The sequence below is a fragment of the Sceloporus undulatus genome, chromosome 5 (assembly GCF_019175285.1).
Source record: "Sceloporus undulatus isolate JIND9_A2432 ecotype Alabama chromosome 5, SceUnd_v1.1, whole genome shotgun sequence".
NCBI lineage: Eukaryota > Metazoa > Chordata > Lepidosauria > Squamata > Phrynosomatidae > Sceloporus > Sceloporus undulatus.
In genome coordinates, this window is record NC_056526.1 from 90,998,945 (window position 1) to 91,025,305 (window position 26,361).

General features: G+C 39.4%; 1 protein-coding gene across 3 annotated transcripts in view; it reads left to right on the forward strand.

The window, feature by feature from the left end:
* The first annotated feature begins 2,026 nt into the window (after nt 1–2,026).
* The window catches only part of CCDC149 (coiled-coil domain containing 149), a 64,452-nt gene continuing 40,117 nt past the window's right edge, over nt 2,027–26,361 (forward strand). For 2 of the 3 annotated variants that reach the window (XM_042470639.1, XM_042470640.1), the window contains exons 1-4: nt 2,027–2,139; nt 17,474–17,635; nt 18,142–18,180; nt 23,223–23,330. In XM_042470639.1, the coding sequence (XP_042326573.1) occupies nt 2,092–2,139; nt 17,474–17,635; nt 18,142–18,180; nt 23,223–23,330 (357 nt within the window). In that variant the 5' untranslated portion in view covers nt 2,027–2,091. Of the gene's footprint in view, nt 2,140–11,392; nt 11,498–17,473; nt 17,636–18,141; nt 18,181–23,222; nt 23,331–26,361 lie in introns of those variants that run through there. The other variant, XM_042470642.1, reaches the window with a different exon arrangement.

A 26,361-nucleotide genomic window follows, 5' to 3' on the forward strand; every position in this document is an offset into this window, starting at 1 on the left:
ATAATGTCTTCAGTGCTGGAAATGCTAAAAAAGAAAAGCAAAGATTTTTGAAAGACATAAATTATTAATTATATTAACCCATGTTTTTCACAACATATTAATAAAACTTGTTAACAGAAGTCTCTTCAAGAACTATTAAATAACAATGGCACCTTAAGTATGCAAAAAAAGAAAGAGGGTTACTAACAAAGTACCACAGTACTATATATTCCCAAGTACTATACAGGTATATCCCAACAAATGAAACCATCACTTAAACATACAATTGAAAATATATTTTACAATAACACCATATAGCTTGGACCATTTTAAAATATAAAATTTTAAATTGGACCATTTTAAAAATCTGATACAGTTTTTTCTCTACGTATAGTTTTATCTTTTTAAAATATGTTTTATTCTTTTAATAACTATCTGTTTTAATACCGTAATAATTTAATTCCTTTTTAACGTAGGTTTTTTAAAAATGGTTTTAATTGTACTGTTTTTAATTATGTCAAGCCGTTCCAAGTCCCAGTCCTGGGAAAAGAGCAGGATACAAATAAATAATAATAATAATAATAATAATAATAATAATAATAGTAATCATAGCTGAAAGTGAAAACCATTCACTTTTGTGCTAGGTACAACAAAATTACTCCATGAAAGTACCTTAAACACGCACCCTACTCTTAGGCCAATCCCTTTAGGAAGGTGGCATTTGGCACATGCTCAGAGGCACTCAACCTGCCATTTATTCACCCAAAATGGAAACTCTTTGTAACCCAGACTGCCTCTTGAGGAATTCAAAGATATAGCTGTGTTAGTCTGTAGAATTAGTATGTAGATCTTGTACCACCTTTGAGACTCATTGAAAATCTCCAAGGTGCTACAAGACCTTTCTAGAGACTGCCTCCTGAGATGAAGAGTTTGAGTGTTGGGACTATGGAGTTTGTCACACTGGGGCTAATTTCGGCATTAAAGAGAGATTAAAGCGCATTTGAAGCACCCCACAAATAAAGCGGAAATGGCGACTAATTGCACAAATGATTATCACACGCAGTTGCGCCAGTAAAGTGATATCGGAAATGTATTGTCATTAATGAAATCTCAAAAATAAAAAGATGCACGTTGATCGGCATGCCACCAAAGTGACCCGAAGAAGCAGCTTTATTTTGGCCTGTCTTTTGGGGCCCGTTAGTCATAGGCCTGCATTTTGCCATTTCTGGTCTATGGTAGGGATAGTGGCTTGAGTGTTGGGACTCTGGAGGCCAGGATTTGATTCTCTGCTTGGCTATGGAAACCCACTGGGGTGACCCTTGGGCTGGTTGCCATAATCCTCTACTAAAAACCGGGACAAAATGTAGGACAAAATGTAGACCAAAATATAGGACAATTATAGAATAAAATCTAGCCCAAAATGTAGGATATTTAAGAAAAACGGAGGACCTTAAATGCCCTACATTTTGGGCTAAATTTTATCCTACAATTGTCCTATATTTTGGTCTAAATTTTGTCCCGGTTTTTAGTAGAGAATGATGGCAACCCTACTGAATTGGGCAGGCCACACTCTCTCAGCCTCAGGGAAAGGCTGAGGGGAACCCACTGGGTAACCTTGGGTTGTTTTAATATCTTTTTTTAATATGTTTTATATTTTTGTGTCTGCAATTTTATATTTTTATGATATTTAATTGTACAATTTCAATTGCGGTGTCTTATATACGTGAGCCACCTTGGGTCCCACTTTGGGAGAGGGGAGGGCTATAAATAAACAAACAAATAAACAAACAGGCCAAGTCACACTCTCTCAGCCTCAGGGGAGGCAATAGGAAACCCACTGGGGTGGCCTTGAGAAGTCACACTCTCTCAGCCTCAGGGGAAGGCCATGGCAACCTCACAAGGCTAGGAAACCCTATAGACAAGGTCTCCCAAAGGCAGCCATAAGCACAGCGCCACTGAGGCCTGCTTTGGGCCCTGGAGCAGCGGGGCCAGGTGAGAGGCGAGGCCTACAGCTGGGGCTCCGCCTCTACTTCGGAGGCCGGGCTGCTCTCTCCTCCTCAGGAGGAGCCCACGTCGCTCCACAGCATCCACGGAGGGACAGCAGTGGCCGCCATGCACTCGCACCGGACGGAGAGCGATTGGCAGGGGCTGGTGAGCGAGGTGAGAGGCCTCGGAGGGAGGGAGGGAGGCAGCCGCCATTTCGCGACTCCTTGGCTTTGTATGCGCCTTCCCTTCCCTCCCTGGGCCCTGAGGAGGGGAGAGGACCTCTGGGCGGCACATTGGAGACATAACCCGGTTTGGCACCGCTTTAACTCTTTGTCTGGCTCAAGGCTATGGAATTCTGGGAGTTGGAGTATGTTGTGGCTCTGGGCCCACAACAAACTCCAACTCCCAGAATTCCATAGCCACAAAACCCTAATTGGCTCTATATATAGGCCAGTGGTTCCCAAACTTTGTGGTCCTCCTTTTTTTTGGACTTCAACTCCCAGAAGCCCCTCTCAGGTTGGCCAACAGCCAGGAATGCTGGGAGCTGGAGTCCCAGAACATATAGAAGACTAAACTTTGGGAAGCACTGATATATAGACACGTAGTCTTTGTAGGACTGGCACCTGTTGGCTGGGTGTGCCCCTTTATATATATCTATATGTGTATGTATGTGTGTATATATATATATATATATATATATATGAAAAGGGGGAGACCCAGTCAGCAGGTGTCAGTCCTACAAAATGGGGACCCTATCATGGCACAGTGTTTCATTTTAACATACAACATACATACATATACATATACATATATATATACACACACACACATATATATACACCCACACTCCCCCCATATATATATATATATATATATATATATATATATATATATATTATTTTACAGTGAAACACTTTGTGCCATGGTAGGGACCCATTTTGTAGGAGACACCTGATATATATAAATATGATACATATATAAATATGCGTGTCTGTGTTTCATTTTAAAAATATATAATACACACACACAAACACACACAAATAATAATATATTTTTAAAAATATATAATAAAATATATAATACACACACACAAATAATAATAATAATAATAATATATTATATATTTTTAAATTATATAACAACATATTTAAAATATATATAATATACACACATAAATAATAATATATTATATTTTTAAAAATGAAACAGTTTGTGTCATGACTTTAGATTGTTTTATTATCTTGATTGGTTAATGATGGATTTTAATGATGTATAGTAGTATATGGTTTTTTATGAAGGACTTTCGCTGTTAATGTTGACTTTTAAACTGTGATTCGTATTGTACTCTGTTTGTAACCTGTATTGTATTGTATCTTATTCTGTTTGTAAACCGCCGTGATCACAGGAACGGCGGTATATAAATAAAATTTCAATCAATCAATGACAGGGTCCCATTTTGTAAGACTGACACACACACACACAATGTATGTTTAATATATGTATGTATATATGAGTGTTTCATTTTAAAATCCTATGGGAGAGGCGGGATAGAAATAAAATTTTATTTTTATCATTTATTTATTATAAAATATAACACACACACACACACACAAATAATATTGCATATATTATATATTTTAAAATGAAACTCTTTTGTGCCATGATAGGGTCTCATTTTGTTCTGGTTTCCAGGGTAGCCCCTTCAAAGTCATGGTGCGTCTACACCGGAGTGTGACCAGGTGCCATAACTGCAAAACTCAGAAGTTTGCTGAAATCTCAGTGGCATTTTGGTTGTTCCTAATCAAAGCATTGTTTTACTGCAGATTCTAGACTTCCTTCCTCCCACGCCACTCTCTCCGGTTTCTGGCTGTTTTAATGCAGGGACAGAGAGGGAAAGATTGCAGCTGAGTTTATGTGTCTTATTCCTACTGGTGAATTGACTGAGGCGTGAAAGCACCGGTGTAATCTGATGCCTGGCATCTCTTTGGCTCCTGTTCAAGTAGGGACCTGGCCTTTGGTATGATCCAGTATGGCTCTGCTTAAGTTCGACTCAGAAGTTAAACTGGACCTAACTCTGAGTCTGATTGCAGCCTGCCCGCCCAGTTAAGATTATTTTAAATCAGGGATAGGTTGGGTCCCTCCACATGTTGCACTGAAGCTCAGTGCCTGTTGGCCTCAGGCCATCATGTCCATTGGTTAGAGGTCATGTACGTTGCCAGAGGATAATGCTTGTCCATCACTGATCTAAATGATTTATGTAATATGACATCAAATGTTATGTTTCATTCTTTAATTAAAAGGAAGTAAATGCAGTTGGGATCCAGACTGGGACCACAGGCAGTGGAACAGGAGATTTAACAATCTCTTATACACATGCACTATAGCACACAAATTAAGAAGAATTCTCCATATGTTCACTATACATTTCCACACTCTCTTTTCAGTCTCTCTGAACTATATATCCCATGTTTTTGTTGTTAACTGCCTCCAAGTCAGCCCTGACGTATGGCGACCCTGTGGATGAGACATCTCCAGGCCCTCTTATCCTCCACCTCTCTGCTCAGGTCCTACAGATTCAGGTTCACAACCTCCCTGGTTGAGTCTAGCCATCTGGTGTGCAGTCTTCCTCTCTTTCTACTACTCTCTGCCTGTTCAAGATTGTCGTTTCTAATGAGCTATGCCTTCGCATGATGTGGCCAAAATACAACAGCCTCTGTTTTGCCATCTTGGCTTCCACTCCAGGGGAAGTTTAGGCTTGCTCTGTTCAGGGGCCCATTTGTTTGTTTTTTGGGCCATCCATAGTATTCTCAGCACTCTTCTATAGCAACACATCCCAAATGAGTTAATTTTCTATTTATCTGCTTTCTTCAGCTCTTACATCTATACATATGATGGGGAATACAATGGACTGGATGATTCTAAGTTTGGTGCTCAATTGTACATAGGTATTTATACTTTAGGTTTTTGTCAAGTTCTTTCATGGCCGTCCTTCCAATTCCTAATCTTCTGATTTCTTGACTGCAGTATCTATTCTGATCAGTGTTTGATCCAAGGTATGGGAACTCTTTAACCATTTCAATTTTTTCATTATCTAGGTTGAATTTATGTAAACCCTCCATGGTCATTATTATTGTTTTCTTTATGTTTAGCATTAAGCTTGCCTTTGCACTTTCTTCTTTGACCTTCCTTAGTATTTCTAACAGTAGCATCTTGTATATCCCACTTTTTACTTTTCCATCACTCTTGCCTTTGGAAAGCAGAATGGCACAGATATGAAACTGGCATATGTCTCAGGCATCCACTTGATTTGGGATGGTCTGGAGTTCCATCCTGTTTTCTATAATAGGGATCTTTCCCCCAGAACAGGTCCCCTCCTATCAGGTGTGACTGGTGAATTTGGTTCACCTTAAGGGCCTCCAGAAACCAATCAAATTCACCGGTCAAACCTGGTTATTATAAGCCACCCCCCACCCCTCCATAAACAACCCTCCACAGAAATAACATTACATAGTGTAGCTAGCCAGGAGGTTGCCATTTGGGGCTATCTTCCAGAATACACAATACAGGACCGGTGGATCCTGTACTGGAAGATAGCCAACTTTCTGGCTAGCCACACTATCCAAATTCATGCATCATTTATGACCGAGATGAGTATGGAACAAGCACAGAAATTTCCAAGGAACCCACACTGCAGTGCCCATTCTCCTCCCATTTAGGAAAATGGCCCATAGCATCAAGTTTGGGATAGGCCAAACAAGCCAAATTCAGTATTGAGTCATAATCCAACAGGCCTAGAAACGGCTGCAGAAACTACACTCAGGTGTTACGTGGCAAAATGTGTAATGCCAAGTCTGTTTGCTGAGTAAACAACAGTCCTCAACGCCTGAAATGGTAATAATTTTATTATGGCATTTCCTCCTGCTTTACCTTGCTACTTATGTTTCATTTTACTGTACCCTTTCTTTGGCTTGGTTCTATTCTCTTTCCTGTTTGACTTTAGCTCTGTAAAAACGGGCCTCAACTTTGTGCCTTGGACTGAGCTTTTGCAGCATCGCAAAACTGCAATGCAAAATTGCAGCATTTACCAAGGAGGGGGCCTTTTTTAAGTCTCTATGAAGTTATGACACTTCATTGGCCGAACATGGAATGACAATTAGGCACATGTTCCTTTTCCATTTATTTATTTATTTATTTATTTCCTGCCTTTCTCCCAAAATTGGGACTTAATGCAGCTCAGAACAACAAGGCTGTGGTTTCATCTCCTATTTTGTCTTCCGGGGGGGGGGGGGGGCTAGAATCTTGTGTTGGCGGCTTAATTGAAAAATTATGGGGGTGTCTTCTCTCTGTTGCAACACCTTCATAGGTATATCTGATGGGAGCATGGTAGAGGGCCTTCTCAGTGGCTGTTTCCATGTTCTGAAACATCCTTCCTAGGCTGGCAGCTTCCTTGTTGTCCTTCTATAACAAATTAAAGTTTTTGTTTTTGTTTTAACAGGCCTTTGAGAACTGATTACTCATGAAGAAAGGGCCTTGAATATAAAATCCAACAAATTCCTCACCAGCAGACAATTTAATTGTACAGAAGGTGGATGAGACAACCAGGGGATCAGCTATTTTTGATTTGATCCTAACAAAAAGAGATGAACTGGTCAATGGAAGTAGTGGGAGTGAGAGTGACTAGGCTCTTGTGCTATTTGTTATACAGAGGAGAAGGGAAGTCACACATAATCAGACACTCTGGACTTCAAGAAAGCTGATTTTAGTAAGCTTTGAAATGGGACCTCACCAAAGGGGAATATAAGTTGAGTATCCCTTATCTGAAGTGCTTAGAACGAGAATTTTTCCATATTTCAATTTCTTTCTTTCTTTCTTTCTTTCTTTCTTTCTTTCTTTCGAACTGCATGTTCACAATGAGACATAATGAGGCTACAGTGAAACTGAGGATCTGTAAAATGGTGTGAGATGTGTATCCTTGCCATTTCATAGATCCTTGTAACTCTTGACTACAGTGTCTCAAAGTAGTAGCTCCCTTGTTCTGCCTACTTTGATTTTCATCAGCAATGACAGGATTCTAGTACAAAGAATAGTAGGCAGTGATAAAATTGAATGACAGTGGTCCTGTATGGAGTACTGATGGATGTATATTTTGTACATTAATGAAATTGGAGTATTGTTATACATTTCAAAAGTTTTCTTTCTTTCTTTATTTGGTGGGCTTACAATTAGAATGCTGTCAAGTCGAGTGTAATATAGAGTCCGGTGTAAAAAACAGTGAGGCCAGAGATCATACCTAGATGGGAGTCATTTCCTAATTCTAATGGCATGGGGATAGGCTTTGGTTGTTCAGCAGTGAGAGGATATGCATTCTGTAATTCAGTGCATATGATCAAAGGTGTTTTCTTTCATTACATTTCATGTCTTTCTTGAAATAAAGGCCTTGATCGAAGATATGGTGCTGTTATATGCAAATGCTAGTGGAAGAAGGGTGAACCTTTGAAATCAAAGCTAAAACCACCAGCACAATAATTTTCTTATTTTTTCCCCGTTTCCCTTCCTTCCTTGCTTTTTGCCTACTCAGACCATGACTGGTTAGTATATTTCTGTTTGTCAGGCCAGCCTTTTGATGCTTCCGGGTTGCTTGCCCCTTTATTAGGGATAGCCTGTTCTTGCATAGAACAAATGAGGCTAGTCATATATTCCGTGTCATTTGTTATTCACAACGATTACTTATTTATATGTAGTCTTTCTTCATAGGGCTCACACAAAGTGGTTTGCAAAAGACTGATTCAAGGAAAGCATGTCTTATTTTCCAGGGAGTGGGATGGAGTAGTGTTTGGTAAACAGAAGAACTTAATAGCTGTCAATATTAAACTAACACGCTCTCTTTGTATGCAATTTACTTACTTACTAAATGGGGCCCTTTAGTCTTTCTGAGGTGCTGTGTAGCCTATGGAATTTTTATGCGGCCTTTTCCTAAATGAATCTAAAAGATCTTTTTTATGAGTTGTGCAAAACATGTTCAGGCTGAAAATTTGGTCACTTAAATTATAGCGGAGGGATGGAAGGTAAAACATTATTTGGGAGCAGGATGGGGTTGGTGACAGGATGGAAGGGGCAAAGGTTGTATCTCCAGCTTTGCCTCCCTGCCTCCTACAGCAGATTACCTGTCAGCCTTATAGTGCTAAATTGTATGTGTTACTATGTTTAATTATAATTGAAAAAGTAACACACATAATGTTTATACTTTGGATTATAGAATTGCTTTCTCTTTGTGAAGTCGAAGGCTTTCATGGCCGGCATCCATATTTTTTGTGGGATTTTTGGGCTATGAGGCCATGTTCTAGAGTTTATTCCTGACGTTTCACCAGCATCTGTGGCTGGCATCTTCATGCAGCCACAGATGCTGGCGAAACGTCAGGAATAAACTTAGAACATGACCACATAGCCCGAAAATCCCACAAAAAATATGCTTTCTTTCTTCTGCAGTAGAAAATTATCAAGTGTGATCTTGTGAAAACATAGAAAAAAAGCAGTAAGTGGAAGAAGATTTGAGAAAGAAGGCATGGATTGTATGGCTTTCTTAGCCTGTAGCGTCGGTAGTGTGAAAAGACTACCGTATATAAGATCAAGTTTAAAGGCTTTATCCGTATTCACACTGAGGTATGTCTCAAGAAGTTTCACGAGACTTTCTCTTAAGTGTTCATACTCCATAGGAATGCTTGGAGAAAGTTCAAATGAACTAACTTGGATTGACTTCTGAATAAACATGCTTAAGCTCTAGCTGCCAGTTTCTTCCCACCAGTGGCATTCCTGTATGTTTGTTCTGCTGGTCCAGAGAGCCGGCACTTGATGTCACTACGATAAAGTAAACTTTTGGAAACCAGCTTTGAAACTTGTTTTGTTCTGCACGGTTGAACTTTATAGGCTCTTTGAAGAAGCAGTTCTTATTTAAAGCTTAGATCTGCAGCTGCTTCTTAAGGAAGTGCCTCGCAGGGGTTCATATGTACTGAGCTGTCAGTAGGATTAAAGCCACTGGTTCAAAAGACTAAATATTGCAGAAACTACAATCTTGCACCCTGCGTGCACAGTATATGTATGTGGCAGGCATATCCTGGTAGCCAATTCACATAGAGACTATACCATCAGATGATTTGCCATCACAATATCCATCAGCCATAAAAGCTGAATTAACTGTTGTGAAACCTTTGGATAGCATTTAAGATTTTGGGCCTGAGAAGATGGGCAGGATTCCATGGGCAAAGCCTGTGGTATCCTGTCCCTGGTTCTGACCTGGGGCAGTTCCCAGGCTGGCATGGCAACAGGTGGGTTTTTACATGCCTGCTTGCTGCTCAAACCGTGGTGCCACTCTTGCCGCGTGCCCCTTAGCTGCCACCACCACCATGTCTTCTCTGTGGCATGTAAGGGCGGAAATGGGACACCTGACTACACCCTTATGGCCAGGAAGCCTCATCCGATGTCACAAGTCCCAAGAGGGGTCTTCAGAGAAGATACAGTAGTGGCAGCAGATAAGGCGCACATCTTTTTGCTCTGCGTTAAAGTCCATTTGGACTAGGATTGGTCTGGGACTGCCGAATCAGCATCTGGAAGATCCTGGCCTGGGGTTTTTTGCTTGCGTTGTCTGTACAGGTTGACACAACGTTGGGGAGGGAACATGGTCCTTTGGTCCATATGTACAGGCCCATAGTTAAATAAATTGTGGCCTAAGTCCAATTGTTCATTCCAATTAGATTTTATCTTCTGAATCAATGGTGTTTGTCTAAGTGTTGATTTACCCAGTTCCTATTGCTGTTGGGATTAAAAATATGATGCTTTCCTATATGGAGTTATGTTTGTCTGAGTGATTTACATCTTATTCCTAATATATTGCAGCTTGACACAGATGATGAACGTATTATGTAGTGCTATTTACTAAATTAATTTTTTAAAAGTTATCTAAAATTTACATACAAATGATACCCTCCTGGAAGTTTAAACTGCTCCTTCAAGTTGTCAATTAACAAAATTTAATAATTAGATCTGCATACGTTTTCCTAAACTGCAAGGATTATATCAAGGGAATCCTGATCTAAATCAGTGATTTAAATCAGGGTTTCTCTTTGCGATAGTAATTCTGATTTGATCAGTTATTCAAATCACCTTGATTTAAACTAATCTACTTTGCGAACAAGTGTATTAACCCTAACAAGAAGTCAATTGAGAAAACCATTTATCCAATCAGTATAAAACCTTTAAAGACAAAAGAGATACAGGCGCTTCAAACCATGCAAAAACAAACAAACGCAATATGGGTATCCTGATAATTCATTACAGCATCTTCATTATTTGTCTATTTGTACTATTTATCTTAACTCTAAACTACATTCTTGCCATATATCTTACTGCCGCTTATATAATTTTGAAGCCTTGCCTTACCCCTGTCTTTTACAAAATTATCTGGAGTCCTAATGTGTTGGAAGCCTATGTTGAAGGAAAAGAAAACACATATCTGGTATCCAGGGGCCTTTTCACACTACCCAGTTGGAGCATTATGAGTCCGCTTCAGCAGCCATTGTTGTTTCCAGTGGGATTCTGGATTTGTACTTTGGTGGGGTGCTAGAGTTCTTGGCCTGAAAATACTAAAGACCCCTTCTTAAACTGCAGATCCTAGGATTTCATAAAATGGAACAGTTGCTGTTAATGTGGAGTCACAGTGCTGTAACTGTTTAGTGTGAAAGGGCCTTAGGGGAGAAAAGGCAAAGCTGATCTGTGACATTGTGTTCCCATTTTACAAACTTTCTAATGACATGAATCTGTACTTCACCTATTAAAGGGGAGGGATGTAAAACCTTAGCAAATGTTCTGGCTTCATCAGATTATGAGGTCATTTCTGCGCAAGAGTTAATGAGATCTAGGCAGATTTGTCACTAAAAATAGCTATGGACAAATAGTGGCCATTTGAAGTAGAGGAGAGCTATTTTACCTTCCTGTAATGTCCATCTTTCTCATTCTGTTTTGCTTTGAGCAGTTAGCAGGTTGTAAGGTAGCTCAAGCAGTAATGCAATATATCTGACTTTATGTATTACAATTCTGTAGCAATTATAGTCCCCTAATGATGGTAAATTAGTGGTTGGTAAGACTAGACACCTATGAAAAACATATCATTTTGGAGATGCTTAGACCGTTAATAGCAGGGTTTGTGTTTTAAAAAGCAATGAGGTAATTTGTCTAAAATCTGTCTAATAAAAGCAATTAAAATATTCACTTTTGCCTATAAATACAGTACTAGATGCGATAGCTCTTTTTAAACAAAGATCCAGCAAAACTGCCTATTTGAGGCAACTGCCTAGATCTTTAGTGACCTGGCTTGCACTTTTAAGTGGAAACATTTTTGAAACAAGGATATTGCAGTGTGTTGCTTTTTGTGACTCTTCCTTGCATATATCTCCTGAAATATGAAGAGTGTTTCCACCACAAGGTTTACTATTTGGCTTTGGCTTTGGCTACTGAATGTGCAACACAGGGATTAGATGAGGTAGGAGAAGGTCTTTCTAATAAATCTTTTACCTTTTGAGAAAACGCATACACACACCTGCCACTTTCCACCAAACTAATTCAAGCAAGGACTATGTGATTTCCTCCATACCATAATAGCCTTGGTAGTATAGATAGCTAAGGCAGGGCTATCTGAATCGAAAACACATAGTTGTCCTATCTATAACAAAAATTATCTAGTGATTCTTTTGATGAGTTTTCCTTTGGGGGAAGTACACCTGTGATTTCCTTCCACCAGTATTTTGGGGGATCTTAGCATACTTCATTTCCATGATGTGATGAGGAATATATTTAGCACCCAGTACACCTCTAGGGCATTGCCTTTGAGCCCACTCCTTGGAAGCAGAGACAGGTGAGTGAGGAGTTGTATTTCAGCCCAGTCCTTTGTAGCCTCTCTGGCTACAAGGGCAGAGAGAGTGAACTTGCTGTAGGAACAGGGTAGAAGAGATCAAGATAAAGGGAACAAGTTTAATAATATCCAAAGAATACTTCTATTGCCCTGGTAGCATTTTCTGGCAGTTCCCACCCTTGAATGGATCTCTTTTTAAAGTCTGAGACACATTGGGACAAAAAACCCTCTTTGATTCTTTCTCTTTAAATTTTCTTTTAGATTTATAGTACTTCAGTAAATCAGTGAAATAGCACTTTTGTATTAAAGCTATGTTGTTCTTTTCTTTTTTTAAAAGAACATTTATACCATAGAACTACCTTAGCAAACCATGCCCTAGGTATACAACCTATTGCAGATCCAAGAAATTGCTAGAAACAGCCCCCCTTCAAAATAATGGAACATGTGGGCACGCAGGCAACTATGGCTGGCAAAACCTAAGAAGCAGTATTATAGGCAGTTAAGCTTCCTTAGCCCAATCTGGAAGAGCCCCTTCTTGCTCAATTCCTTAAGTAAGGATAATACTGTGCTTTAAATTTGTTTTATGCCTTTCACCTTTGTAGCCAGCCAGTCAGGTGCTGGTTTATGTGTGTCTTATCTACCATAAAGGTAAAGATATTCCCCATTGACAAGGTTGTCAAGTCGTGTCTGACCATAGGGATGGTCAGACATGATTGGGATGCGGTGACTCAAGTGGTTAAGATGCTGAATGTGTTGACTGCAAGATCGGCAGGTTGGCAGTTCGAGGCCTGGGTGCTGCATGATGGGGTGAGCTCCCATCACTAGTCCCAGCTTCTGCCAGCCTAGCAGTTCGAAAGCATGCAAATGTAAGTAGATAAATAGGTACCACTCCGTTGGGAAGGTAAACAGTTGTCTGTGTAATTCTGTAGGGCATCATGCACACTGACAGAGCAGCATGGAGGAGCAGAATAATATATAAATACAAAATATCCATCCCAGATTGAATGCACAGATATAGATCTTTGCCCGGCATGATGCCTTCTAATCTAAAAGTATCTTTTAAAAAAATATTTTAGATTTGTGATTTATTTTATCCTTTAGGACCTTCCCTGTTCAAATATTTAAGCTAGATTTTGTTGGCCTTACCACTACCACTTATTTATTTATAAACTCAAGAAGCTCAAGACAACATACAACATGATTTAAATCAAAATATGACTAAAATCTGTCATAAGAGTAAAATGCAATTGAAAACATTTAAAGACAGAGCTAGATTAAAACTGTTTTAGAGCATTTAATGTACAACTGAGGAAAAAGTGCAGCAGCTTTTATTAAAATAGTCTTTTACTTTAACTGAAATATAATCAGTATTGGACAGATATATCATTCTCAGTAAAATCTCAGAAATTAAACAGCATTAATTGGGCAAGCATGGATTAGGACCAGTAAATTATGTCTATAAAGTCCCATCCAGTTATTTCTAACTTGAAAGTTGTCAATTTTTTCAAGAAAGAGGCAACATATTTTTGAAAAAGCAAGGAGTCCTGTCTTCTAGCAACTTATTTTGTTTTCATAGGGTTCTTCTTTTTTTTAGGCTAAATCACTGAAACTGTGTATGTACATGTTTTTCTTAAAATCAAAGTGTTTCATTTTAAATTCATGGTAAAACTAGACTTTGAGATGCAGGGAAGATATTAGTTTAGATGTGCTAAGACAAGGAAGAGAATGTCTCTGTATGTTCACAACAGTGTTGTTCAGCATTTCCACTAGCACAGGCTATATTAAGGAATTATCCAACCACATCTGGAGTGGAGGCTCACATGTTCTCTCTCCCTATCTTAAGGGAGATTTTCTTTTGCTACTGTGGCTTATTACATTGTTTGAAAGACCTGGGGGAGTAGCAGTGATCATTTAACATCACTATAAAGGAGGAACCATCTTGTCTTGTGATGGCCTTGTCGATAACCAACATTACCTGGACTGAATTAAGGAATAAACATAGTGCCACAAAGGTGCCTGGACTGAATTAAATAAAATGTCCATTAACAATAGGTTAATGGGTGACCGTTAACAATGGGTTTTAGAGAGTTTCAATGGAAATTTTAAAGTATGTGCTCTCTTTTGCATTTTTATGTTACACAACAGTTGTGTTCTGATGCTCCTCTGGATTATGATTTGTAGATTCAGAAAAAAGTCATGGCCTTCCTCTCCTTGCCTTTGCTCCTCTTTCTGTTTCCTGTTCAGCACTAACTGTGGTTAACTGTTGCATTCTAATGGACAAATTATCCTCGAAACCAAAATCAGAACCCATGGCTTAAAACAGATTTTGATTCTGAAGGCTTAGCAATAATTCTGGTCAACTAATCTGGACTTCCTGACTAATTATTGTTAGGGCTAAACAGGAAACAAAAAGAGAAGTCCTGCACCTAAGTAGTGTCACTGGTGCAGTTTGGGGTGTGTGTGCCATACCAAGTGTCACCCATCAGCCAGGATGACACCACCAGGGAAGTGGTGGCAGTGTGCCCAGTGCCCCAAGTAGGCTTTATCCTGGGTCGTTGGGTGTGGTGGCAAGGCCAGCAGTGAGTGCTGAGGTGCCTCTGTGCTGGCCTCCATCATCTTTGTCTCTTTAGCTCCTACTGTGGCTACTGTTACTTGAGAGAAGGAGGAACAGGAGAAAGATCCACCATGCCTCCCCTCCTTGCCCATGCCAGGCCGACCATGTATCCCCAAGGATGGCACCCAATGAGTAGTGGCACCCCAGCATGCCAAGTATATGGGAGAGGGATTTTTTTTTTGTGACAGGACTTTTCTGTGGCCCACCATGTACTCTTCTATGTGGGGAAGCCAAGCATTGGTGGCAGGGGGATTCATAGAACCATAGAGGTGGAAGAGATCACAAGGGCCATCAAGTCAAACCCATGCCATGTACAGTCAAAGCAAAGATTGGGTGCAGTCATGCCTGTGGCTCCCCAATTCCCAAGACAGCTGCCCCGAATCTTATTGCTGGTGAGGGTGTAGTCATGGGGGATGACACCATCAACTACACTTGGGTGACACCAGCCCTAGTGACAACACTGCTGCACCACTGCTGCACAGAGTACCCAAACCTCCAACCTGTGGCTGAGCCAAACCATGGGTTACGAAATGTTCTGAAGTGAAGTCAAAGGCTTTCAATTCTGAATTGACCCGTTACATTCAGTATACAGTTATACACCCCTCCTTATTTCAAGTAGAATATTGACTTACTTACAGACACTTGATGAGCGCATGGCAGTTAAATTTGGGGTTGCACATCACACTGTTAACCCTCATAACATATAAGCTTTTCTCTGGCTAAGGTTTATCGTTATTTCAGCTTTCAGTATCATTCTGATGGTGAGTTAAAAGGGAGTGATTCCACATGCCCGTTTTTATCAGCAAAATGCCGGTTCTTAAAGTGACACTCTTAATATCAATGCAGCAATATTACTTTATTATAGGTAGTACAAAGGCAACATAACCCAGAAAATGCATGGAAGGAATCAACTTTAGTGTTGCTAGTTGTAAAATTAATCCAAGTTAGAGGTGTCCTCTTTGCATTTCTTTTCCTTTGAATTCTCTGCCCCCCCCCCAAACCCTGGGACCTTACTTCAGAGTACAGTATACATGCATTGTCAAACAGGACCCTTAAAAGTAAACTTGCTTCTCATACAGCTTAAATAGAGTGCACTCTAAGGAAGCGATGGACATCCCAATAATTGTTCTTAACAGAAGCAATAACTGTTCCACATTTCATAGGAGTCCTCTTCTACATTTACCTCAAGTCTGGAGACATATTCAGAATGAGGACAGTGCAAAACAGATCTTTCAAGTAAATTCTGCAGTTTCAGCTTTCCAAACCGTGTGAAATTAGATGTTTGCACATTAAATATTTTAGATAGTTGTGACATTTTGAAAGTGTAGGCCTAAAAGGAACTTTTGTATTTGAAAATCCATGTAAAACAAAGTTACGCTCCTTTGAAAGTCAGGATTAGCTATTTGTCAAGTATGCCCTCGGTCAGAAGTTAAGGTTTGCTGCCAGTTCAACCCTCTTACCATATGGTTTCACACATTCACTGATACGTGGGGTGTGTTTGCACTAAATTCCCCAGTGCCCATTCTTTGAATAGAATCTGTGAGAAGGAGCAGCTGAAGTAAAAGGCAGTGTTTAGAGTTTCAAAAAACCTGATTTACGAAATGGACCGAAGCAGCAGGGGGCAAGAGGATTTGCAGAAGCTGGTCTTTTCAAGTAAATCTTTGAAATTTCATGTGCTAACCTTTGGAGCTTCTCGTTCTTATCCATGAACAGTTTGAAGAAAACCCATCCCCCCAAATTAAGCTCTGTAACTTAAATTTCAGTAGAATATAATAATAGTCATCATCTAGACATCATTTAATAAAAAGAAGCACTTTAAATAGTTTTTTCAAAAGGTTAAGCACTGCCAACAGGCATTCAGTCTTAAAGAGACAAATTGAGGGAGGTTAGGAAAGAAGCATGGTTGGTAAGGTTAAGAGAATGTAACTCAGAGAACCGTTCATCTTTTGGGACTAGCAGAGAGGTCCATCTGGCACATGCCAGAGTTATGGAACAGTGAGTGTGAATAGAAAGAGACAGAGGACAGAAAAAGAAAAGTTATTCTTTGTGAATAGTGATGACAGCATAATATTATTTTCAGAGTTCTAAAAATGCATCACTGCTAGATTAATTTAATAGTGCTTCCAGATGGAGGACTCTTAGCACTCTTAATCTACAGGCACTGTGCAGCTATTCCATCTTTTCATTCTTAATTAACTTTTTTTTTCTTAGTAAGAAAAAGATGGAAGAGGAGAAAATCTGTATGGGTTACAAATGGCAGATGATGTGGTCTACATTCTCCGCTCCCCACCCCATTAATGAGACAAGACAAATGCAAGAAAAAAAGACTCTTCTGAAGACACTCTCATGCTCTGGGCTGAAAATTGCTCTTTTAAAAAAAGTTGTAAGGTTTCATCAAAAGTCTTCGTACATAGGATTCCAGCTTCATAGGGCAATCCTGAACAGGCCTTTTGAGAAACAAATCCAAATGAATTCACATTAGTGGGTATAAGATTGCAGCCCGAAACGTGAATCCAGCTGCTAGACTCATTGAAATACAGTGAGCTCTCCATATCCATGGATTTTTTTATTCTCAGATTCAAGCATCCATGGATTGAAAATATTTTTTAAATATATCAGTTCAAAAAAAGCAAAGCTTCATTTTGTCGTTTTATATGAGAGACACCATTTTACTATGCCATTGTTTTTAATGGGACTTGAGCATCCACAGATTTTGGTATCCATGGGGGCCCTGGAACCCCAGCAGATACCAAGGGCTCACTGTAGTTACTTAATTACATTTATGTAAATCTCAATGATTCATTGAGTCTACTCTGGTTGGAACTAGCAATTGGGTCTAAATACAATCATCTTAATGCAGAAATTAATGCAGCTGTATTTCATTTGAAATAATTTTAATGTTTTCCCCGTTTTTAAACTAGATTTTTTTCTGTTCTTTGTTTGCTTTGTTTTAAGAAGCATGTACATAAATTTTTGCCTGGATTCTCTTGCAGTATCTGGTATGTAAAAGGAAACTAGAAAGTAAGAAGGAAGCACTACTAATCCTTTCCAAAGAACTGGATACATGTCAACAGGAAAGAGATCAGTACAAGCTCATGGCTAATCAGCTACGGGAAAAGCACCAATCACTGAAAAAGAAATACCGGGAACTGATTGTATGTACCTGGCTTGAAAAATTTCTCTTAATGTATAGTAATACAGTATAAAAGTATTTCCTTGATATGACGTTGTGCAGTTAGTTAAACATTTTCTTGTAATACTTTTTGTTCTATGTTTGTTTTTATTTTTATTAAGCAGAAATTGTGCAGTTAGCATTATTTAAAGCACAAATAGAAACAACCTCTACCTTTCAATAAAACTACACCCTAACCATTTAAATTCAGTGACTGCAATATTGTAAATCCTCACTAAATTACTTCTTATTGCAAACAAGTTGGATTCCAGTCAGGGGCTCCAGTGTCGACTTAGCCTGGCATCCTTCCGAGGTTTCTAATACGAGTCCTTACCTTGTTGGGGGCAATTAGCTTACACATTGTCAACTGCTTAGAGACTGCTTAATTCACTATGAAGCAGTAGAGAAATGCAGCTTCTATTACTATTGTATTACTTTATGAAATCCTGTTATTTTCCCCAGTAACATATAAACTCTCCTTTTCTGTAGGATGGAGACCCATCTATACCTCCTGAGAAAAGAAAACAGGTAAGTTTTATTTCTGTTTAGTGTGTATATGTGTTAAACTTTATCATTATTTTTTGAAGACATTGGGGCAAAACAGACCGCCCCAAAGGGGTGGCTTGAAGTCACCCCTGAGAGACCCGGGATGAGGCTGTGGCAACCGCATGGTGCAGCCCCAATCCGGCCCAAATAGGAGCAGCAGAAAGCCACCCCATCGCTGCTTCAGCTGGCTTCTAGCCAGCTTGGGGCCATGTGGTGTCTAGAGAGGACAGAAACACAATTTGGAGAAAATTGGCACATAGGATGAATTAATCTGAGGAGGAAGGACATGTTTGTTTGTTGTTACCTGCCTCGATCCAATACAGGGAGAGGTGGGATACAAATAAATATTATTATTACTATTATTATTATGTTGGTATTGGGCTTCCCTCTGGTATCTGAATGAAGAGTTAAATTTTCCTGTCCACTGCAGGAATGTCAGTTTATATGCAGTATGTTCTGCTGGCATCAATGTAAATCAAATAAATATTTATGATTCTCATATAAAAACATCATAACTCTCCAGTGCTCTTTCATTCAATGTTGTCCCCAGAGCATGAAAAAGTTATTTTTGACTAGTGGTCATGTTGACTGGAGGTTATCGGAGCGGCAGCAAAAAAAAACTGAGTAATGTTTCCAAGCTCTGCTAGACCTGATACTACTGTGAGCAGTGGGGAATGCAGAAATAATCATTCTTTTTAAATTCATAGCCTGTAGACATTCTCATAGGTGTTCTACATAGGAGAGGTCAGCAGGTCTTAATTTGCAAAAAGCTTGTTTGGTTTTCCTACTGTGCATCTTCACGCAGCCATTAAGAATCTCTAGTTTAGCAGCCTTATTAAATGTAGCTTAGTATTTCACCAGATTCCTTTCCTTATAAAATCTGATTATTGTCTCTACTGTACTTCTCAGCTTGATTATGTATTTTGTTGGGAATATCCTTTCTAGAGCTTCAAAAGCATTTCATATGTGCATGGAAGTTTCATCACTTGAAAATTAATGGATAAAAGTTTGTTTCTATATCAGAAATGTAATGCTAGCAGAGATCATCAATTTCTTTCGTTGATGTTGAGCTCAAGGGTCTCTTACTAAGCAAAGCAGGTTTTACTGTATTAAGCTGGGTGCCAGAATCGTACAAAACCATTGAAGTAGAAATTGCAATAAAAATTTCTATCAATCACACTGCTGAAGAACACTTGATGTTTCATCAGACATTTCTACCTTTTCTCCTTTATTTCAATTGTCTAACTTGAAATGTATGCTTAAACACTGGAAAATAATGTTAGCTTCTAGGGATTTTGAGCATGATTTGCACCTTTCTGTCTAAATAGTTTTCATACTGTTATCCTTACCTCTTCATTTCCCTCTTCACCCATAACCTAGTTTACAGGACAGAGGCTGTGAGATGGGGTGACAACTTGTGTGTGCCAGCTAAGATTTATGTGCAGAGGACTTAAGTGTGCATTATGTTGGTGTTGCTATCCATCATGCTCACAGTAGTCTGAAGCAATATAACTTTTGTGGCAGGAGTTCAGAAACTATGTTAAAGGAATTGAATCTTAGGGTGGTGGATGGTTTCAAGAAAATGTTACTTAGGATACTGGTTTCCTTTTCACTGGTTAAGATTCTCCTCAGGTGGGTAATGAGAGACCAAATCAAATTGCCATATGGCAACTGTTCTTTGGCTTAGATCAGTTTAGCTTGAATCTCCTCTTCTGAAATGACTTCTAGTTATTGTGTTTTACCAAAAGAACCTCCATTTGATACCCGTTGAGCCCATTTTTCATAATGTACTTGCAGAGAACCCCACAAACTACACAGGTTTTTGCTAGAAGTTTACCAAAAGCAAAAGTAAACTGCAAACTTGGTAGATGGTTCCAATAAATTACCTCCTCCTCTTTCCTCCTTTTTCATGATTTTTTTTCTAATTGAGTGACAGGTAATTATGATTATGTCCATGTGGATTTCAGTGTAGTTTTTAGGTAGTATCAGGAAAGACATAAATGTTAAATGCCCAGGGCGCTAAGGCAGCAACCTGATGTGAACCACAAGTTAGGAACCAGGAGATACAAAACAAGCCAGAAATCAGGGCCAAAATAAATCACTTTGGGGAGAACAGAAGAATAAATTCAAGAAGGAACCCAGAAGTTGGGAGCAAAGAGCAACCAAGGGTATACCACTGCTCAGTAAGACCTTGGGCCTGAGCACATGGGGCAGGATAGCATGGGCTCTGTCTATGCTATTCTATTTCCGGTGCTCACCCAGGTAGCATGGATGAGCATGGATTGCCCTGGATCAGCACAGAGAAGGCAGGTGTTCACACATCTGCCCCCCCATACTGACCCAAGACCCATAGCTACTCCTTTCCTTGCCAGCATGCAAACCATCTGAGAAACCCCCCAGTCACTCCATTTGACACAGAAATGGGGCACCTGGCTGCACCCATGTGGCCAGGCAGCCAGTTTCTGCATCAGATGTGTCAACAGGGAGGCTTCTCAGATGGTTCCCACACCAGCTAGGTAAGGAACATGGTTTCTTCCCCCACAACAGCCCAGCTTTGCCCCAGAGTTACATAGAAACTCAGTGCAACAACAGGGCTATTTTACCCCAGGGTAAAGGCTTTTTACACTGGGGTCCTCTGTGGAGCAGTGTCTGTACTTGTCTACTTTAAGCCTGCATCATCTCAAGTAAACAATGCAAGGCCAGAAGAACTTAGCCCATTTGGCCAGTGTTGACAATCCCCTTGTTGAAGTTAAGCTGAACTGGAAGTCCTCTAGCATTACTTTCTGTTCCAAAAGATCCAGTTGTCTGCCTGGTTGGACACAGTGAATCCATTGTCAGAGGTTACTTCACTGAAAAGCTGCCACATGTAATTCAGTGGTCCACTCTGGGGATTGGGCTAGACATTCATCTCAATAAGAAGAACACTGATTTGAATTGGAATTCTATCAAAAAGTGGAAAACTTGTTTCCAGAGCTTGAATTAACTAATTCATTAACTGTTAAGTAATTGATTTGTTAGGTTTTTTTACCCAACTCAAGTAGATTCCTCAATTAATGCTGATGTTTAAAATACACTTCAAGGAACTGGGTTGTTAAGAAGTTGTTAGAATTTGTTAGGGTAAGTGCCTCTCCCTCCCAATTTAAAAACATTGGAGACCCGACAATAATAATCCAATATAGTATATGAGCCCATTTAGAGCACTAAGGTCATCTAGAGAGCCCCTTCTCTCTGCCCTACCACCTTCTCATGTTTATTCAGTAGAAACAAGGGAGCGCGCCTTCTTGGTGGCTGCTCCCAGACTGTGGAACTCCTTCCCTAGAGAGATCCAGATGGCCTCATCCCTGCTTTCTATTTGGTAGTAGGAAAAACATCTTTGTGCTATCAGGCTTTTACAAATTGATGAGGGGTTGACTTTTAAATACTGTGGAATTCAGAAGTTAATGTTTGTATATAGTTTTTAAATACATTTTAATATTTTAAACTTTATACATTATTTGTTTTTTTAAACTTTATACGTTTGAATGTTTTTGCATTGTTTTTAATTTCTAATGTTTTAGGTTTTGAGTCCCTAAATTGAGCAGAAGGCAGGATGTAAATAAATAAATGGCTTCAGAGAAGGGTTTTCCCCCTCCAGTAGAGGTCTTACAACAGACTTCTTCAAGCATATTGGAATCCTCTCATTTTTGCATCAGACAGGTCAATGGCCAAGGCATTAATCACTCTCATAATCCACATATTCAGTCCCCCTCTGGCTCATTTAATAAGCCAGGATAAGCAAGTTCCTAGTGCAAATGTGGTGGAACTTTCCTCTCCAAGGAGCATACTCGGGCTGCACAAATTGAAAAGTAGCCATTGTCTTTGGACATTCAGAGGCCAGAGTTATACTCCCCAGACCAGTATTAACTATAGTGTTCCAGGTCGGAGTGAATCCAAGCAATTTTATCTGGCAGCCGACAAGCAAATTCTTCAACAGCAAGCTGATAAGTGGCTTAAATTCTCCTGTGGGCTAGATTCATAACATATTCTTCCATAAAAAATATCTGTACCATATGCATTTATGCTTAAAGCATTTTAAAGTAAGTTGTTCAATAAAGATTGTTGCAAACGATTCTTAACCATGGAAAAGAATGATGACGCCTTGAATTGAATTTCACTATTAAACTCAGATAACTCGCGTTCCAAAGTAGGTTCCATTTAGTCACAACACACTTTTTAAAGGAAAGCATCAAAGAAATATGAAAGTTATTGATTATGAAATAAAGATGTGTCAGTAGTGGGAGAACAAACTCTCTAAAGAACTACACCGTGGGAGAGTTTACAAGATTGTTCAAGGACTACTATGGTAGGCAGATCATTTAGAAGTAATCCTGCTTTTTCTTGTATAAGAGGTTGCTCAAGTACTTTGCAGAATCAGAAGAACATCATGGATTCGGGGGGGGGGGGTTCTAGCACACATTAGTATGAGATGGAAGATGTGTGTTGTCTTTGGAAAGGCACCTTTATATCCAGCAAGTGAAAGAATGGTAGATAAAATGTGTTTAATATTCTTAGATATAGGTGGCTTCCCAGTGCCTACTGATTTTGCTGCTTACTGTTCATGTACTTTTGCAGATTATAAGCAAATGATGAAATAAATAATATTTTCTCAAAGTTTTCTTCTTAATTGAGCTTATGATATTATGCATGGTGATACATAACTATTGGTCTCATTTTGTCATAGTAAATAAAATGTGGAAAGATTTTTCCCGAGTGGCGTCTACCAGTATTTGTGTTGCCATCTGTCTTTGTTTATGTACACTCTCCAAGTTTTATATGCATATATGGTTGATTTATTTTATTTTTGCAGTGATTTTAGTTATAGGAATGGTGCTTTTTAGCCTAATGAAGTGTTTGGATTCCTTCCCTGGCAACTGAAATAAATGCAAATGTAGAACTGAATAGGCTACAATGATTTTCTCAGTTGTAACCTCATAATATAGCTACAGACTAACTCTTCTTTTATTAATTCTCTCTCTGTTTGGTAGGCTAATCTTGCCCAGCTCTTGAGTGATACTCGGGAGCGAAATAAACATCTGGGCGAAGAAATCAAAGAACTTCAGCAGAGGTTGGGAGAAGTACAAGGGGACAACAAGGTATTGTACAAACCACATGCCAAAGAAATTGCATTATTACTTTTAACAAAGACGTGGTCTTTTATTTAATTTGCTAAACTACAGTTAAAATAAATTTTGCTGGCAGTTTCCTAGATCAGTGGTTCTTAACCTGTGGTCTGTGGACCCCCAGGTCCTCGCAGGGAGTCTGCGAATGCTTGAGGATTGCTCATACCACCACCTCTCCGAAACAGAGACCCCTCATGACAGAAGTCAAGGCGGGCAGGCTGGCTGGCTCACCAGTTGGGCCTGGGCATTGCTGTTTAGTTTGCTCCAGTCACAAACTGGCAGGAAGAATTAGTTCTTCCTTCTTCCTCCAGCACCTCTGAGGGAAGGTTGAACAGACTGTGTAATTGTTAATGGTACAGTGTTTGGTATTACAGTATTATTATCATCATTATCATTATTATTTGGCTTTGAAATCTTGAGTTAAGTCTTGGGAGCCCACAGCAATACCAGATATTTAAAAGGAGAAAAGTAAAGAAAAGTTTAATAACCACTGTCCTAAAGCATTATTCATGTTTATTTAGCTTAAAGATATCCAGGTTTTGGGGGGGGGGGTTGTCTCCCTCTGACATTAACCAAACATGAAGGGAAAGAAAGGAAGGAGAGAAATTGTGTGAAGTAAAAGTAAAGCCACTCACCAGCTTTCTGATATTTGAGGTGAGGAGTAAGACTGATTTTGGCTCAGGAGCAAAGGGCTAAAATCTAGTTGTGGTTGTTGTTGTTGTTGTGTGCCTCCAGGTCGTTTTTGGCTTATAGTGACCCTAAGGTGAATCTGTCAATAGGATTCTCTTGGCAAATTTCTTCAGATGGGGTTTGCCATTGTCATCCTCTGAAGCTGAGAGTGTGTGAATTGCTCTAGGTCATCCAGTATGTTTTTATGCTCAAGTGGGGAATCTACCCCTGATATCCAGAGTTGTAGTCCAATACACAAATTTGCCATGTTCAATATTTGAACACTAAATGATGATTTCCATGTCTCCTACAAGTAGACTGTTGTTTGTTTGTTTGTTTGTTTGTTTGTTTGTGTAATGCTGTTGTTTTATTGACTATTTTATTTATTGATTTTTGTAACCTTGTGTTAGACAAAATATTTTCATTGCTAGCTTAAATGTGAATGAGGCATTGGTAATGTCAGAACTTTCATAGGGTCTCCTCATTAAACTGGAAAGCTGGTGTATTACCAATATACTGGAGCTCTGCAGTACAAAAAATCCTTGGCTGATGTATTTCATTGTCTATTAACTCCTGGAGTTGTTTAGGGAGAATTCATTCTCTCTTGGCCTTAGTTGTAGACCAACTCTACTTATTTAATAAGTAGTAAGAAGTAAATAAGCGTATAAATTAATAGATTTATATTTTGATTATACATATTACTTTTGTCATGCTGGATGAATGCAAGCTTTGTAAATGAGATATGTTATTATAATAAAATTAATAATAATAATAATAATAAAGAAGTAATGAGAAGTAATGAAATAATTGGAAGAATAGCACCATTTTCCTAATTGTTGTAACTGGCTCATCTGATAAATATTCAGTGCATGCAAAGGGTTACTATCACAGAGGTGAATCTACATAAGGAACAAGAAGTGATCTGGTAAGAGTTCAAGGACATATTAAGAGAAAAGGAACAACTACCTGTGAGTGTGGAAGGAAAATGTGCATGGTTCCATGTGACCCAGGCATGTCCCAGTGGCATCCTTACTTCAGGAAGGACTAAAAGGTGAAACATACAGAATGCGAGTAGTTTAGGCTGTCTGACTGGATGTGATCAGGTTATTTTGCTGTATTTCCAATTTTTTTTGCACTTTTGGTTTGATGCTCTCTACAATTTAAGCCAAGGGTGGGAATTGGCACTCCACGGGCAGCATGCAAGCTGCAGGAGTCCCTTGTGAGGCCCCCAGAAACTTTTGTCAGGAGTACGAAAACTGTTTTATTTATTTAGAAGTGCATCTCCAGAATCCCCCAAGAGCAGAATTCTCAGGTAACACAAAGTGAACCTCCCGTACTTTCTTATCCTTCCCAAAAAATGTTCACAAAACCCAGAAGTGATGCCCCTGGTGTGTCAGTGGGTGGCGGGACTATTGGGAGGTTTCCTTGGCCAGATTTGTTCTGAGTTTTTGCTTTGCTTTGGTTTTTTTGCCCTTGCGTTCCCCTGAGACTGAGAAAATGGGACTTGCCCAAGGTCACCCATGGAGTTTCCATGCCCTAGCAGGGATTTGAACTCTTGTCTTTAGAGTCATAGGTCATTGCTCAAACCACTACACCGCGCTGGTTCTCAGGGAAGTAACATCCCATGTTTATACATTCCACAGTAAATTGGTTTATGTCTCATCCATGCAGAAATTCTGGGGCAATAGCTAAATTCAACAATTGGGAAATCCAGTCTCACTCTTTGAAAAGGGGAGGGGGAATCACACTTGAAGGTGTCTTACAGGAAGGAGCGCTCCAAATGGAACATTTGTAGTTCCAAAAATGTAATCTATATTTGCGCTGGTCTGTACCTTGGAAAAATTGATCCCGAGTCCTCGAACTCAAAGCCGGGTTTGAAGGTAGTTGAAGGTAGAGGGAATCTAACCTTGGAAAAATTGATCCCAACTTTTCAAACTCAAAACCAGGGTTGAATGGGTTTCTGCCGTAAGGAGTGGATAATTCACACTGACAGTGGATATTAATATTGGTTTAATTTACTGGGCTGTTGAAAGGATTATTGAAACACTTGGAGAATACGCGGTACGCAAAATGGTAATTGTTACTACTTCAAACGCAATGGCTTATTTCAGAGATGATGTTTACTGTGTTTCTGCTAGCCATAAATAAGAACCCAAATCATGGTTAAGAGCTGCATGTCAGTTTTCATGCTTAATCTTTTCAGTACACACAGCTTCATAGGTTCTCTCCTTCTTTATTGGAAGGCATGATTAGAATAGGCATACTCTGGAGCCAAGGTGATGTCAATATATCTATCTAGGCTCTGGAAATGATGTCTTGTCCTGTCATATAACAT